At 41.5% G+C, this 17710-nt stretch overlaps 1 protein-coding gene and 1 long non-coding RNA gene across 4 annotated transcripts in view; one reads left to right on the top strand and one right to left on the bottom strand.

Annotated features, from left to right (window-relative positions):
* The window catches only part of TTC8 (tetratricopeptide repeat domain 8), a 37184-nt gene extending 22336 nt beyond the window's left edge, over positions 1-14848 (top strand). For 2 of the 3 annotated variants that reach the window (XM_081173635.1, XM_081173637.1), the window contains 8 exons: positions 410-495; positions 1044-1131; positions 2970-3080; positions 6292-6431; positions 7927-8101; positions 9235-9357; positions 13250-13333; positions 14062-14848. In XM_081173635.1, the coding sequence (XP_081029761.1) occupies positions 410-495; positions 1044-1131; positions 2970-3080; positions 6292-6431; positions 7927-8101; positions 9235-9357; positions 13250-13333; positions 14062-14181 (927 nt within the window). In that variant the 3' untranslated portion in view covers positions 14182-14848. The remainder of the gene's footprint in view (positions 1-409; positions 496-1043; positions 1132-2969; positions 3081-6291; positions 6432-7926; positions 8102-9234; positions 9358-13249; positions 13334-14061) is intronic. The other variant, XM_081173636.1, reaches the window with a different exon arrangement.
* LOC308576148 lies at positions 14483-17468 on the bottom strand. The gene is made up of 2 exons (XR_014003119.1): positions 14977-17468; positions 14483-14856 (listed from the first exon to the last, which is right to left on the bottom strand). It is a non-coding gene; the product is annotated as an uncharacterized lncRNA (long non-coding RNA).
* Positions 17469-17710: the final 242 nt, after the last annotated feature.

Genomic DNA, 17710 nt, shown 5'->3' with positions numbered 1-17710 from the left:
GTCTCCAGCTTTATAAGCAGGCTAGTATGGTTTTGGGGAACTTGTACATTTTTTTTGTATTAAATCTGCAAGCCCTGAAAGTGTTGATCCAATTAAAAGCAGATAATACTTGAGATGAGGAACAGTCGTGCTGCAGCACCTTAGCTATTAATTACATTTTTTGGCTTTGAGAGGTTTTTTTTAATGCATTTATAAAACACCTCTGTTAATTCTGCAAGTCCTTAAAACTGATAAGGTTATTACTTTCCTTTCTGGTTTTCACCTAATAGCGCATTTTAAAAACAGTCAAAACCCAGTATTTTTCTATTGTGTTGTATTCTTTGCTTTAATCTTTTTTCTTTTATTTTTTTACACGTTACTAATCCATGTGTGTGTGTGTTTAAATCTCATAAGTGTTTTGTTTTTTAAGGCTTTAGATTTGGCAGCATATGCCACGCAACACGCTCAGTTCAAGGACTGGTGGTGGAAAGTTCAAATTGGGAAATGTTATTACAGGTAAAACATCTCACCTGTTCTTAAACCTGGGGCTCAGTCCAGTCTGCTCAACCCAGTGAATGTCCCAGAGAGAGATCCCCATAGGGCAGGGATAGCCAGCATGGGTATTGTCGGACTCCAGCTCTCATCAGCCCCAGTATGCTTGGCAAATGATGAGAGATGATTGGAGTTGTATCCCAGCAACATCTAGAGGGCACCACATTGCCTGTCCCTGCCATAGGACATAACAGAGGCCTGGTCCACACCTGTAAACCATTTCCTTATCCCTGTCCAGCTTTCCCATCTATTTAGTCCAATCCAAGCAGAAGAAGACAGGCTGGGAGTTTCTTGTTCCCCTGCCATGGGCTATCTACTTCTTTTGACAGGGTTTAGCAAGATCAATTCAAGGGGAGGTGGAGAAGACTAAAATTTTAATTTCCAATGTCCTATTTCCCCTATATTTTTCCACATTGATGGTGTTTTTTAATTTAGAATATTTATAAAAATGTAATCTCTCCCCTGCCATGTTTCTACAGTTTTGTCATACCTTTTATTGCATTTTTCCTCAGGCTAGGATTATATCGTGAAGCAGAAACACAATTTAAATCCGCTTTGAGACAACAGGATATGGTAGATACAGTACTGTATTTGGCAAAAGTAAGTTGGACTTTACAATGAAAAAAATAATCATTTCAGATTAAAAGTTTGAAACTGTAACCTGGAAGTTCGGTGACAGCAGTGCTGAGGCCCTTGAATTTGAATGTTTTCAAAATATTAATATTTTAACCTTTTTACAGGTTGGTCGAGGATTTTATCTGTTCTTGTTAATAAAATTGTTTGGCTTTGTTTTCCAGTTACTAATGCAGTTTTCTAGATCTCCTTTCTTTTTAGCTGCATGCGGTTGGTTAGTTTTAATAACTCTCTAGGCTTAATAACTCTTAAGCCATCATTCTTACCGCAATTCTGGTTTCTGTAATACTCCTTGGTGCTGCAAGTAGCAAACTTGCACTGATTTCCTTGTCCATCACATATATTGTCATCCCCCTACCCTATTTATGCAAAAACCTGCATATCTAATTAGCTATATGTACAACATTGTGGATAAAAGCAGAGCTGGCTTTTCACCTGTAGTGGTGCGCACCACTGAAGGGACAGAACAATTGAATTGCTTGCTTAGTTATGTGTGGCTTCAACTGAAACTTCTCTAGCTGTGTGAAACCCCCATCTCTCCCTTTCTCCTTTCTCCTCTCCTCCCCCCAATATGTTGCTTTTCAGAATTAACAAGGTACCATGTAATCTTCCTTTATATGTAAACCTGTCGCTGAATGTGTTTATATCAAGGGGAGCAATTATGGAATGCTGTTGAAAGAGAAATGGGTTCGGGTGTTAAAGAACTGAGAAGAAACAAGGCAAGCACAATGCAGACATTTAAAAAACTTTTTAATGCAGGTATTGCTGGGATTAATTCTTTGGGAGCTGCTATATAGCCTATAAACAGACAGAAATTTACAGAGAAGACTGCTTTAGATGCAATATAAGCCTGACGTATAGAAATGAGTGTTTCTGAGAGTAGCTTGTTGTGGTTAAACTGCTTAAAATGACCTCCTTTATTGGTAACATCAATTTGAGATGGTCAGAGTCCAGCATGCCTTTTAATAAAAATGAACCTAGCCAATCTCATTTATTCCTTCTCTCCAGGAAGCAATTACTTCTGTTTGTCAATAGAAGAGACAGTAGGGAGTAGTTGGCAAATGAATGCAGTGATCCTGGTGATCCTGGTGTTCTTATTTCTATTGCTTTTTATGAAGACACATTTTCAAGCTGTTCTGTATCCTGTTAGTCACATAATTCTTGCTGAAGGTGCCTTTTCAAAGGAGACGGTTGTGGTTCAGTGCAAAATTTGGGAGGATTTGCTATTGTAGTCATAGTAATTTGTTTCCTCGCAAAAAGAGTTGGGTACTGTTTGTACCACTTTGTGCTCTTGCTTTATTGCCTATTTCATTTAATGAGAACACCAGTGACAGCTGACTTTCTGTTCTTCTGTATGCCATGTCAGCAGTACATATTTTATCATGTTATTTCACTGGTATGCGTGACCTCAACAGGTTTTGCTCTCACAAAACAATGTATTTACACTGTGCAGCTTGAAGAAATTGGTTGGGTATTGAGTTCACCTGCATAACAGGTTATATGCGTATTCCTCTAGCTAAATCTGTTAGGGCCCAAGCAGAGGGAAACTTGGTGTTTTTTCTGGCAGCCTTGAGTTTTCCCCACTATGTAGGTCTTAACTGAGAATGGAGCTATGACTCTCTGGCATACAACTGAGTTGAGTCCTGGAAAGTGTGCAGAGGCAGTTTACCACCCTTTCATATTATACCTTGATGCTGCCTTGTTCAGAGACTTTTATGTAGCACCTATACCACAAACAGCTACTTGTCAGATGTTAGAATCATTCTAGCCATTGATGCAGATGCACCCATCATTTATTTGCTCAGGTGTATTCCCGCTTAGACCAGCCTCTGACAGCTTTAAATGTTTTCAAGCAAGGATTAGATCGGTTTCCTGGAGAAGTCTCCCTCATTTGTGGTATTGCCAGGATCCACGAGGTATGTAAAACAAGTTTTTATTGTAAACAAAGCAAAGTTACAGGGAACCAGGCAGAGGGCCTTCTCAGTAGTGGCGCCCGCCCTGTGGAACGCCCTCCCATCAGATGTCAAAGAAATAAACAACTATCTGACTTTTAGAAGACATCTGAAGGCAGCCCTGTTTAGAGAAGTTTCTAATGTTTGAAGTTTTATTCTGTTTTAATGTTTTGTTGAAAGCCACACAGAGTGGCTGGGGAAACCCAGCCAGATGGGTGGGGTATAAATTATTATTATTATTATTATTATTATTATTATTATTATTATTATTAAACAAAGATAAGTGTTCAGCGTGCCCATTTTTGTCCTCAAAAATTCACTGCACTAATTTCCAGCATGTTGTAATGCAAGTCACATTATTCAGTGCTTGACGTGGGAAGCTTGAACCAAGCCTACCCATTGTTGTTGTTGTTGTTTAGTCGTGTCCGACTCTTCGTGACCCCATGGACCAGAGCACGCCAGGCACTTCTGTCTTCCACTGTCTCCCGCAGTTTGGTCAGACTCATGTTTGTAGCTTCGAGAACACTGTCCAACCATCTCGTCCTCTGCCATCCCCTTCTCCTTGTGCCCTCCATCTTTCCCAACATCAGGGTCTTTTCCAGGGAGTCTTCTCTTCTCATGAGGTGGACAAAGTATTGGAGCCTCAGCTTCAGGATCTGTCCTTCCAGTGAGCCCTCAGGGCTAATTTCCTTAAGAATGGATGCGTTTGGTCTTCTTCCAGTCCATGGGACTCTCAAGAGTCTCCTCCAGCACCATAATTCAAAAGCATTAATTCTTCGGCAATCAGCCTACCCATTATTGTAGTCTTATTCTGGAATATAGGAACATAGAAAGCTTTATGATACAGAAAGTCAAGTCACTGATCCATCTCACTCTGAAGTGTTTTACACTGGCAAGAAGTGGTTCTCCACATTTTCAGACTGGAAGATGGTATAGATTGAACCTGGGGCTTTTTTGCATTCAGTGCACACCCCTTCTGAGTTCTGTTGCAATTGTCTTTCTAGCTTCAAACAACTTCAAAGGCAAATCTGCATTTAGTCCAGTGAGGCATTGCCTGATATTGACCTTGTAGTCCTCTTGTCTTCCTCTCGCATTTGTTGTTCACTTCAAACAGAAGAAACAAACGTCTGAGCGGGCAAAGAACCTGTCAGAAGGACTTTTCATAGACCGATACTGAGTTAATCAGTATTTGTCATTTGGGGATTTATTTATGCTAGTAAGAATTCCTGCAGTAAATCACTTCACTTCACTTTCAGCAGAGTGTATATTTTTCAGTATTTATTTATATAAATATGTACAAAATACTTTCCCCATATCCTTGAAGGAGCTTACAGAATATAACATTCAATGAAGGAGTTCACAAAAGATAAACAAGTTGAGTGAATACAACTTAAAAACAAGATTAAAATACAACAATTAAAATATTGAAACATTAAAATATTAAAATGCAGTCTCATCACAGGAGGAGAAAGGAAAAAGAAAAAAGAAAAAAGAAAGAGGGGGAGGGAATCAAATTGGCTCCAAGCCAAAGGCCAGGCAGAACAACTCTGTCTTACAGGCCCTGTGGAAAGAAATCAGATCCTGCAGGGCCCTGGTCTCATGAGGCAGAGCGTTCCACCAGGCTGGAGCCAGTGTTGAAAAGGCCCTGGCTCTGGTTGAAGCTAATCTAACTTCCTTAGGGCCCGGGACCACTAGGGTGTTGCTATTTATGGACCTTGAGGCTCTCCGTGGGGCATACCGGGAGAGGCGGTCCCGTAGGTACGAGGGTCCTAGGCCGTGAAGGGCTTTAACCAGCACCTTAAATCTGACCCTGTACTCTACCGGGAGCCAGTGCAGTTTGAAAAGCACTGGGTGAATATGCTCCCATGGCAGAGACCCCGTGAGGAGCCTCGCTGCAGCATTCTGCACCCGCTGGAGTTTCTGGGACAGCTTCAAGGGCAGCCCTGCATAGAGCGAATTACAGTAGTCAAGCCTGGAGGCGATGGTCGCATGGATCACTGTGGCCAGGTCGGGGCGGGAAATAGTAATTAAGGTTACTATTCTACAAAAGAGTTACTGGAGACTTATTTCTGAATAAACAATCCACACATAATAAACAGAATAGCTCAAGGTAAACTAAAAAAAGGTAGCCACTATCTTGAAAACAGTTAATTGCCAACTTGTAACATAACAGGAGCTAGAGAGGGAGGAGGATCATTCAGCAATATAAAATATAGTAGATGGGTGGAATGCAATGCATCTGTTTTTAAGATGAAAGCCTGTTAATGCTATTAAAGGGTTTGCCATGCTAATTTTATAATGAAGATACAGATGCTTTTGAATTCAAGATTTTTCAAGAGTTTTGTAGTTTTGTCTGATGTGTAACTTTGTCTTCACTTTGCTAGGCACTATTATATATTTATGCAGAGAACAGTTGTTTAACAACTACCATCTAACATTTGCTGCAACATTGTTCCAGAAAGAATTTGAAATGTTGTTTTGTTTACAATTTCCTTTAAAAAGAAAAAGCTCAGGGCAGCTATATCGTGAACATTCCACATTGTACGTTTTGTTGTCCCTTTTCTGTGGAATTGCTCTAATAGCAGAGGACTGGGAGAATAGCTTGGCCTTTGATCAACCACTCTAATGTGAATGTGTCTACTCAGAAGTAAGCACCATTAAGTTCAATGGCACTTACATCAAGGTAAGTGGGCTTGTAGCCCCAGGGAGGCTTGCCAGTGCCTTACACTTTAACAACCAAGCTTTTAAGTGGCTCTTAAAAAAACTTTTGTCCATGATTGTTTACCTAACCTACTCTGTCAATCAGAAGAGTGTGTTTCCATGCTATAGGAAACTGATGCTACTATGCAGTACTGTTTACCTTGTTGCAGCCTATAAATAGCAGGAGAAACCCAATAGCATGCCTACTTACTGTGAGTAGGCTTGGAGAAAACATATGGAGTGCTATTTAAAATTATCGTTCTGCAGTATAGTTGCTCTTTGGCAATAAAGAGGTAGGTGGAGAAGAGGCAATTTGCAAGAAGGCATATAAACTTGAGGTGCTGTATATTGTCTAATAAAACTTGTATAATCTCTGTTCCGTTTTGTCTCTGCTTATTATTTGAAATATTACTGTTTATACTTTTATGTATATATCAAAGCTACTCTTACAATGTGTCAATGCTCCTATCTGTAGGAAATGAACAACATTTCTGCTGCTGCAGAGTGCTATAAAGATGTCTTAAAACAAGACAACACCCATGTGGAAGCCATTGCATGCATTGGAAGTAATCACTTTTATTCTGACCAGCCGGAGATAGCATTGCGTTTTTACAGGTAGGATGTGCATGTACATTTATTCAAGTCTTATGTCAGCTGAAAAGGAAAACTAATGGCTGGTGTAGATCTGGGGGTGGGGGCATGACCAACTAAATGATATCTTTGCAAGAATCCTATTGTGATAGCCCTAGAAGGAACCTGTGTAGAATCTGTAGCCCTGTTTGTATAAAGCATCCCCAATAGGTTTCTATGCAACCTTTTCTCCAAAACGCACTAGAAGAATTAGTCCCTTATTTCTGAGCTGCTCTTATTAGTTCTACCTGCCTGTAGTATACAGCCCATTAGTTCACCACATATCCCCGAAGGCTGTGGCAAACATTTGTGTTCCTTTTTCTGTTAAGTGTTCTGAATGTTCTCAATGTTAAAATTGTTTTTCCTCTTATCCGGAACATAGATTTTCTGCCTAAATAATGCACTTGAGTTCCTTTTCTGGGCTTTCCCCAGCAGTTTCTGTGAGCCATTTGTAGCAATTATGACTCCACAGAACAAAGGGTGGCTTTGTTGTCTGATGAAAGCTCTTTGGCAGAAAGATGAGATATAATTTTAAATGATAAATAAATAAAATTTCAAAGAGGTGTGTTCTTGAGTGCTGGACAGAATGAGCCTCCGCAGAAACCCAGAAACAAAGGGGAATGCTTTTTTTACCCTTTACTTTCTAGATATTGCAAAGGTATATTTGGTATTTGAAAGGTTATGCCATTAGAAATGTTTTGGACCTGATGAAACACCAGACTTTATGACAACAGAAGTGCTTTCTGGGGTTGCATTGTTTGACTGTTCTACTTAGAGGTGCTCCTCATGGGAGATGATGATGATGGCTGAACAGTATTTAGAAAAGCCCCATCAAGTTGTTTTGCTTTTGGGAGATAAGGGGGGGGGGTTTGGGGGGGTAGAAATACATGAGTGCCAAATAATAATTTCACCCATTTTAATATAAATTTTACAATAGTGACACTCGATCATTTTAAGGCCAGCTTTCTATATTAGAAAGTGGGTGTTGAAGCTACTGTGAATGCTGAATTTGACTCTTGACCAAGACAGAGGCCCTGTGGATAGGCTATTTCCTTGTCTGGGAATTTGGGAAGCTGCCTCTTCTGGGTGGAGATGAGCTCCCTCTGAAGTAGCAGGTGTGTAATCTGGGCATGCTCCAATACCCATCACTGTCAGTAGCGGAACAGGTGGACTCCATGCCAGCTGGAAAGAGTCCCATGTTGCAGTTCTTTCTCACTGTCTTCTCTGGTGCAGTTTTTTCAGGAGGGTTGGCAATAGTGTAGGAAGAACCGCTGGCTGTGTTTCTCCCGTGAGGTTTTGGTTTTCTGGTGTTGCTGAGTAGTGTGGAAAGAAATCATGCCACAGCAAAGGGTCAAATTACTATTTATACCTTCTTTTTCTTTTTCCCTAAAAATTATGTGAGTAGTGTTCATGCAATATGTAAGTTGCTTTCATGATCCATACTACAAAAGAAAAACATTTATTTCCCCTCTTGAACTAGACGGCTCCTGCAGATGGGTATTTATAACAGCCAGCTCTTCAACAACCTGGGCCTCTGTTGTTTCTATGCCCAGCAGTATGACATGATTCTCAGCTCCTTTGAACGTGCCCTCTCTCTTGCTGAAAGTGAGGAGGAGGCTGCAGATGTGTGGTACAACTTGGGACACGTAGCTGTGGTAAGAGCCAGTACTAGCTAAGAATACTTCATTGAAACATTTGTATGGAAATAATGAAACGTTATCCTAGAAAGCTATTTGCAAGTCAATAACACTGCCCAGTTTCTGCTTGGATTAGGGATACAGACCTAGTTTTGAAGATCAAAAGGATGCAAAGAGGAGTGCTTTTGCTTTCTACATAGCAGAATCAATGTGAACGTTGGGGAAGACAGGAAAGGAAATAGGAGGGAATTGCAGCAAAAATAGATAAAGGCACTTCAGAAGCCTGCTTAAAGTTGTCCCTTGTACTTAAAAGTCCCCCAGCCCAAGCCATATCTAAGTATTTCTGGACAAGCTCTGGTTCCTCTGTGGCAAAACACCCTGCACACACCTTTCAAGGGCACACTATTTCCTATACTGCAATCGTAGCATTAAAAACTGCTCTGGTATTAAAGCCTGGCTCTGAATCAACCTAATGCAGTACAATGCTATGCCAGAGTAACTTCAAAAGACTTCCTCTTTACGTTGTCCACATCCCTGTGTATTAACAGATGTGCAATAATTGATTGAGATGCATACACACCACACACATAAATCAGTGCCCTCTGCCAGTCGCTGGGAGCAATTGTGGGATTCAGCAGCATACTGTCTGTAAGCCTAGAGTTTGCATGTAGCCAAGGACCAGAGCTCAGCAGTAGTGAAAGTGCTTTGCATTCAGAATTTTCCTGGTTTAAATCCTGATATCAGGGATGATGAGAGTTATAGTCCAATCACATCCTTACTCTTCCTCTAGAGCATGACAAAAAGGTTAGTAGAATATGCCAGGCATGGTGACGGATGAGCTCATATGTGTATACACACACTACCCCCTCCCCAAGCAAGATCTCTGAGGGGGAAGGAGGCTGGCTCAACTTGTGTCTGAGCAGGTTTTCTCACATTAATATTGCCCTCATGTGCAGCATAATCTTATCCATAAGAATCAATGGCCTCCCAAGGAAATAAGGAAAAATAAAGTGGTTCGGGTACTGTTCCAGGATCTAAGCGACTTGAGCTACATACATACTGTTGCTTCTGTTTCTTGGTTACACTAAAGGGTGAAAACGGTGGCAACTTTTAAAATATATATATATGTATTTTTGGCTTTTCCTTCTCAGGGAATAGGGGATATAAGCTTGGCTTATCAGTGCTTCAAACTTACCTTGACCAACAACAACGATCATGCAGAAGCTTACAATAACTTGGCTGTGCTGGAGATGCAGAAAGGCCGCGTAGAGCAGGTTGGTATTCTGCTCTAAAGGAAAACAGTAGCTTACATATTGTTTCAGGGTAGTTGTTGCTTGAGATGAATGAAGGGTTAAGAGGCGTAGAAGTCTCTAGAGCTTTGGAAGTTCATATCTTTCCTGCTGATTTCATATTCTGATGTGTAATCTCCATTGTAAGAAGGAAGTGAGACACGGGCAACGTACACCCACCAGGAGTGACACCTCAATGCCTTCCATATGTGCTGTGTCAGAAAGATTTGGGGCATCATATGGCAGGACAGAGTCTCAAACAAATATGTGCTCTCCCAAGCCCACATGCCCAGCATGTTCACACTTCTGTCTCAGTGACATCTACGCTGGATTGTTCGTGTATACAGAATGGAAGATGGCAGGATCCCCAAGGATTTGCTTTACGGGGAACTAGCTTCAGATACCAGGCCTGTTGGCAGACGAATTCTGTGTTATAAAGATGCCTGCAGATATGACATGAAGGCTGGCAACATTAACCCTGCTGTGTAGAAATCCCTTGCAGACAACCACAGTGCCTAGAGACAGAGAGGTGGTTTATCCACAGCAGTGACCAGAGGAGACAAGACTGCTGGGAGGAGCACAGAGAGAAGAAGAAATGCCATGGTTCCTCTGTAACAGTGAAACTGACGGCTTCATTTGCCCCACCTGCAATAATGCATGTCTCTCCCATATTGGTCTCTACAACCACAGCAGGCGCTGTAACTCTCCAACAGTTTGACTTTACTCACAGTGGTGCACTCTTCCATTGTTTCCTGAGACAGACGGATGCAAAATAAAAATAAAAGTTCCATTGTAAGAACCTGGCTGGAAAAAAGCACAGGTTTATTTACAGCATTGAGAATTCTAAAGCTAGGAAACAGATCTGAAGACCGAGGTGAAAAGACCATAAACACCACCCTGAAACTGAGCATTCAAAGTGGACTATATTTGTTGGTAGAGAGCAACAATAGAAATGCAGTGGGATCTTGCACCATTGGATTGTTGCACTAAAGCAGAAATAATACCTCAGGTTAATAACTTTGCTTCAGGATGGGAACAGAAATTGCATGGCGGCAGCGGGAGGCCCCATTAGCCAAAGTGGTACCTCAGGTTAAGAGCAATTTCAGGTTAAGAACGGACCTCCAGAACAAATTAAGTTCTTAACCCGAGGTACCACTGTATGCACCTTTCTGAAAATGTCATCAATAGAGTGTGTCTTCGACTTGCCATTTGGTTGACTGTGAACAAGATTGATGAATTTCTTAATTGAATAGTGAAAGTGTTTTGGGGGGATTTAAATTTTCAGCAGATAAGCTACAGTACAACATGCAGTCCTTAGAGCTCTGTTTCTAAGCAGCAAGTTGCTTTCAAGGCTACTATATAAATATTCTAGCAATTGCCATGGCAACATTCAAATGTACTCCTGCATTCCTTGTAGTGATAGATGAAGATCAGTTTTACAGAGCCATATTCAGTTGGCCTATGCTTAGGCTTCATTTGTAGCTTAAGGTAGGATGACAGTGAAAGAAGAAGTGGCTTGTTGCAAGCTGTTTAAAAAACCATTGTCACTTGAGTTCAAGAAACTTTCAGTGCATTTGCAGTTCATGTGCTTGAGGTTTACCTCCTGAAGCTTAGAAATCACCACACTTTCCCCACTCAGCAACAACCTCTTCTTCATAATCAGGAGTGCCTCTAAGTCAAGGGTAGCTGGACTGCAGCATACAAACAGCCTGCCAAGGGATTTTGGGGTGGCTTGCAGACCTCCCCCCCAAAAAAAAACAATTTCCCATGTTTAATTACCTTCATTGGGCTTTCACAAGTGCCCTTAGGTAAGTTTTGCTGCTTTTTAACTTAGTTGGGGCTTCTCAGAGCTATTTTTCTAGCAAAAGAGGTGCTGGAACTCACCATGAACACCTCCCTTGTTCTCTTAAAATGGCAATGGCGCCCTCCTGAGAGGTGCCAGAACTGAGTCCTGGTGAGTTCCAGCTGAAGAAAAGCCCTGGGGCTTCTTTAAAAAACCCAGACGTCTAATCGATTATTTCCTGTTGCTGCTTCTGGGTGTGCTCCTAATAGCGCTACTCCTTAAAAGCCCTTTCAATTTACTTCTATTAACTGCTGGTTGCATTATCCCTCCCACTGTGATGCCTGCAGCAGCTGATGATTAATGATCGTTCTGAGTGCTGCCAAAGGCATTGAAGCAGGACAAACAGTGCAGCCAGCCAGCAATTAATAGAAGTGAAGTTAATAGAAACAATCGAGGGGAATAAAAGTATTGAAGTCAGCATCACCTCATTGGTAAGCAAATGGCAAGTATTTGGGGAAATTTTGGCTGAGGGGAGGAGAGACTTTGAAGGAACCATAAAAAAGAAGAAAAACATTTTTGAAAAAATGAAAGAAATGCAAATGAGTTGAGGAAGGGACTAACGAAGTGAACAGCCTGACCTTGGATAGAAAGAAAATTAAAGGTATTCATTTTCCATATCAGTCACGCCTACTTTTCTATCCCAGCCATGCTCACTTTACCATGCAGGCCTCAGAGGGTTGACTGTGAGTCATTGTGTCTCTTGGCTCAAACAAGGTTAGGTGCCCTACTCTAAGTTATTTCCAGCCATGTGTTTTCTAGGAAACATGCATACAGTGCACATCCTTGCTGTTACCTTGAATTAACTTCCCTGTTGCTGCTTGGAAACCAAAGTTGATGTGATTAGAATCCTGAAGTAGCAGCTCTGTGAGAACAGTTATTAAAAAACACATAAATCCATCACCAAATTCCACCCCATGTTTGCTTGATCCATGGCTTTCATAAATTGTACTTCTGGTTTCTCAGAAGCAGATCACGATGCTGGCAATTTCTTTGCCGCTTAGGCTGGGCAACTGAGTGCTGTGCGAATTGGGGGTCAGGCTGCATATATGCACAGTGTATCATCCTTCATGTCTTCCTGTGACAGTCTGTTTTTCCGTAAGCCTCCGGGAAACACTAAGAATTCTGCTGTCCAAGCACTTCAAAGGACAGAACATTTGTCAATTCTAATCCTTCGCCATCCTGCAAGAATAAAGCTGGAGGGTGAGCAGATAGGGAGGGGAACTGCACATTTGCAGGGTTGGGGGGTAATGCTAATTTCAGAGTATGCTGCATGTGTGTGGGTGCATATAATGTTTTATAAAATTATATAACATTGCATAACATATCTCCTGCTAACGCTGACAGTTGCTAATGTTGAGGAATGTTACAGCAGCCCCGCTTGAGAAATGGGCAATAGATCAGTGGTAGAGAACTGTTTTGTATGCTGAACGTCCCCAGTTCATTCCCTAGCACCCTCTAGGCAGGGTTGGAAAGACCTATGTCTGAAACCGTGGGGGCCTGCAGCCAGTCTATGTACCTAAACCGAGCTTGATGGACCCGTGTCTGAAACTGGAACCTTAATTTCCCCTATGGATGAGAGGGTTATGACAAAATATGATGAGATGCTGAAATCAGCTTAGAAAATGTATTTAAGCTACCTCAGCAGAAGACCAGCGAATGTATTTCGGTTTACGAAGGATGCAAACCATAATAAATCAAAGGAAAATCAAAGTCGCGTTATAAAGAAAAGAGTCTTAGGGATTGAGAAATAGAGGGTGCAGAGTATGCAAGGGGGAAACTGGGATACAATGTTTTCATGTGAAAATAAAGTGTGCAATAAAACTATTTAAACATCAGGTAAAGTGGTGGTTATGCACAAGGATTACAGTATGCAAAATTTAAAGGAACTACAACTTTGCCACCCAAACCCCACCAGCCCTCTAGTTAAAATGCACTATATTCTGACTCTCCCAACTGCATAACAAATGAAAAGTAGGAATATCTTGCCCTAGACAAATCTATAGGTCAGTTGTGTGTCTGCTTCTTGTTCTTCAGGCAAGAGTGTTTCTGCAGACTGCTGCACGGATAGCACCTCATATGTATGAGCCACACTTCAATTTTGCTGTACTGTCTGATAAGGTAACATCATTGCTTTATGCTTTTGTTCTCTCTCCAGTAGGCACAGGAAGTGTACGGTCTTCTCTAGGTTATCCAGGGAAGTTCTGTATGAAAATTGTAGTTTTGGGGAAGCATTTTCAAACTTCCAATGATGGGTTTCACAAGTGGTTTTCTTAAATGTACCTTATGTTTTGTAGATTGTTTGAAAGTTTTGTTAATCCAGAGTACTTGGGCAAGCTCATGTTGGGTGTGGATATGCTTGAGATCTATTGGTCCCAGGAAGTTTGGGACTCTAAAGCACTGCCAGTTGAGCCCAAAATCAAATTGCAGAACACACAAAAAGTATGCATTTCCTACAAAAGGGACACAAGACTTTGATTCCTGAGTATGCTAAAGATATCCAATATTAGAAGCATTGAGGAAGGCAGCAGTATTTTTTATCAATGCTTTTTATGGGCATTTTGTTTCTACACGTTTTCCTCGTCCTTTGTATAAAAGATAAAACAGTGGTGTTTTGAGATCTGATCTATTGACTCAAGTCAGAACTATTGGCATTCTGAAACAGTCTCCTGTTGAATGCATTACTGTAATCCATGGAAATAAATGAGGGTGTGAGTGACTGGAGCCAAGTCAGGATTCTGTCTTGGGAGTTGGAATTTTTAAAGAGACTGGGGTGTGACCAACCTAGTAAAAAAAAAAAAGTGTGTTGATGACATGTTTGTGTCCTTCGGCCTGTGTGTCTTTTGCAGGCTGGAGATATCCAAAGGAGTTATGCAGCCAGTCAGAAGTCTGAAGAAGCTTTTCCAGAGCACGTGGATACGAAGCAACTAATCAAACAGTTAAAACAGCACTTTGCCAGACTTCGGTGAAACACCTTTGTCCCTCAAAGCTACTGACATGTGCAGTTTTGCAGAGTAGATGAGTTAATACTTGAATCCTCAGAATGTTATTTATAGTGAAGTATTGTTTGTGCAGACTAGAGGAAGAGCTGTTTCCTTAAGCAGAAAGTGCTAGTCTGTTTCCTTCAAGGGAATGTTTTCCACTTTTATTCACCATCCGGTTATAGCAGTGGTGCTCCACCATTTTGAACAGTTAACAAGCTGAAACATGAGCTGTCATGTTGCTTAAGTTGTTGATCCAGAGCAAGTCTAGCATATGATCCTTTTTAAAAAAAGGAAACAACCTATTTGTATAAGGCACACTAAAGGTTTGTCCTTGGGTCGCCAATCCCTTAAGTCTAAACTGATGCGTTCAGGTTCTAAAGATCTGTCCGTGCCACACTCTTTCACACATTTCTGGTGATTTGGGGACCAATGTAGGTCACACAGCAAGTGTAGCAGTTGAAGTCATACCTGAACCATCAGATTAGGCTTTACAGTAAAACATGGATCTGTGTTAATGTTACTTCCAATTTTTCATTGCATTCCACATTGATTTATTATATTTCAGGCATTTAAACCTAAATTGTCATTTGTGAAGCTATTATGTATATTTAACTTTGAATACTATTTATAATAAAGCGCAGTCTATAATTTATTAAGAGTCTGTTTTCTTTTTTCAATGGGTCACAAACTCTGAAAATTGAGGAATGGCTTACATTTTAGTCCACCCCCCCCCCAAGAAAATAATGTTGCAAACTGAACTTGCTCTTAGTTTGCAAAAACCACTTTTGTGTTCTGCTTAACCTTCAGTCAGTTCATGTACAACTTTGTAGTTTGGAAACTTAAATTTTTACAAGGTTTTTTTTTACAAAACACATTACCTTTATTTAAAGCATAGTCATTTGGAAAGGCTTGAGTTTTCAGGGGAACCTAGTTAGCTTTTGAAGTAAGTGAAAGATGACATCTCTGTCCTTAAGGGTCCCCAAAAAGGGAATAAAGAGGAAGCAGAGGCATAACCGTTTTAAAATGAGAGATTTTTAAAAATAGTGATTTTGCTGCAGTTGTAGTTAGCATCTTGGAACGAGTCTCTGAGAAGGAGTGAGCTAACTTGAATCTGCTTCCTTTCAATCCAATATAGATATTAACATTTTGGAATATAGAAGTACAAAGTTGGGTCAATTAAATTGTGTAGTGCTTTAACAAACATCAGCTTGAAGCCACTAATAATCAGTCTGGCTAGCTAGCTGCATGCTGGATTTGTTTGCTTAATAAGCTAGTTGCTGCTTGCTCTTTTTACCCTTTCCTTCCCTTAAGCAAAGGGATGCCAATATTTGCAGAGAGCTGGATGCATACTAATTAAAGCCAGTGTGGAAATGAGAACACAGCAGCACTACCACAGGAACAGCACATCCCCATACCAGGCAGTTAGTCATGGAAGGATGTCTCGGTTTTCCTTTAATTTGCATGAGCACCAATAAGCAGGCGAATCGGCTGGCCCTGGAGCAAGCAGCCTTTAGTTAATTTGGTATGACATGGCATAACACAAAGCTTCAGAAATGGTATCCGTCTCTCTGGAAGAATACTGTTCAGACGATGTGACCTCTTCATACAGTTTGCAGTATCCCTAGAACACAGCAGTGCTTTGTACATTGCCTATTTGAATTTGTAGCTCAAGAGGAACGGTGTTTCACCTGTATCTTACAAGCTACAGCTAAGTAAATTGTTATTAAATTATTTAATTGATCTCTTCCCGTGAGGCATCCCCAAAGCAATTTACAACACAGATAATAATAATAATTTTTATTTATACCCCGCCCTCCCCAGCCAAGGCCAGGCTCAGGGTGGCTAACAAGCAATAATAAAAACAAGTTGAATGAATACAACTTAAAAACAAGATTAAAATACAACAATTAAAATATTGAAACATTAAAATATTGAAATGCAGCCTCATCACAGGAGGAGAAAGGAAAAAGAAAAAAGAAAGAGGGGCAGGGAATCAAATTGGCTCCAAGCCAAAGGCCAGGCGGAACAACTCTGTCTTACAGGCCCTGCGGAAAGAAATCAGATCCTGCAGGGCCCTGGCCTCACCAGGGCGGAGCCAGAGTTGAAAAGGCCCTGGCTCTGGTTGAAGCTAATCTAACTTCCTTAGGGCCTGGGACCACTAGGGTGTTGCTATTTATGGCCCTTGAGGCTCTCTGGGGGCACGCCGAAAGAGGCGGTCCCATAGGTACGAGGGTCCTAGGCCGTGATGTCCCCCTACTTACATTCATGTGGGACTGCATATACGTGCGGTGCTGGGAAATAAATGAATAGATAGATAAAAACCAGGAAATGGCAAGGGAGAGTTGGAGAGTCCTCGTGGCTCATAAGGAGACCTTCCCTGGACCTTGAAGAGGACTTCAGTGAGGGTGGAGGAAGCCCCAAAGAGACAGTAGATGCTCTGTTTAGACTGCTCAGCCTCCCTGCCTAGTAGCTGACGCGTGTGGTAGCGCAGCAGCTGGCGATTTTCCCGCCAATCCCAGTGATTCAACTCAAGTGTGGAGAGAGAGAGCAGGAAAGAAACACATGCTTAGAGGGTGCTCCCCACTTGCACAATTTTCACTTATGTGCACAGAAGCCTGGGACATAACTCCTATATAAGTGGGGGAGGGGACACCTGTATAATAAAAACATATAAAACAATTCCATAGATAAAAGCAGTTAAAACATATAAAAGCAATTATTATTATTATTATTTAAAGTGCATACGCACATACAGAAAGAGAGATTAAAGCAGCTCACACAAAATCAATTCAATGCTGTTACCAACTGGAATAAAAAAAGGCTTATTGAAGGAGGAATGTCTTTAGCATATGCTAAAAAAACTGTCTAGGAGGGAGTTCCAAAGGGATGCAGGTAGCGCTGTGGTCTAAACCACTGAGCCTCTTGGGCTTGTCAATCAGAAGATTGGTGGTTTGAATCTCCATGACGGGGTGAGCTGCCATTGCTCTGTCCCAGCTCCTGCCAACCTAGCAGTTCGAAAGCACACCAGTGCAAGTAGATAAATAGGTTCCACTGTGGCAGGAAGGTAAAGGGCGTTTCCTTGTGCTCTGGATTCCGTCACGGTGTTCCATTGTGCCAGAAGCTGTTTAGTCATGCTGGCCACATGACCTGGAAAGCTGTCTGTGGACAAACACCGGCTCCCTCAGCCTGAAGCGAAATGAGCGCCGCAACTCCATAGTTGCCTTTGACTGGACTTAACCGTACAGGTGTCCTTTACCTTTTTTTTAGGAGGGAGTTCCAAAGGGGAGGTTCTGCCACATTAAAGGTCCAATTCTGATGTCATGCCAGACCTCCTGGATAGGGTAGTGTCTGCAGGATGCCCTCTCGCAAAATGCACTGATCAAGGAGAAGAGGAGGTTAAGGGGTGATATGATAGCCATGTTCAAATATATAAAAGGATGTCACATAGAGGAGGGAGAAAGGTTGTTTTCTGCTGCTCCAGAGAAGCGGACACGGAGCAATGGGTCCAAACTAC

Source organism: Podarcis bocagei (assembly GCF_964188305.1).
Source record: "Podarcis bocagei genome assembly, chromosome: 1".
Classification (NCBI taxonomy): Eukaryota; Metazoa; Chordata; class Lepidosauria; order Squamata; family Lacertidae; genus Podarcis; species Podarcis bocagei.
This window is presented reverse-complemented; position numbering and strand designations above follow the sequence as displayed.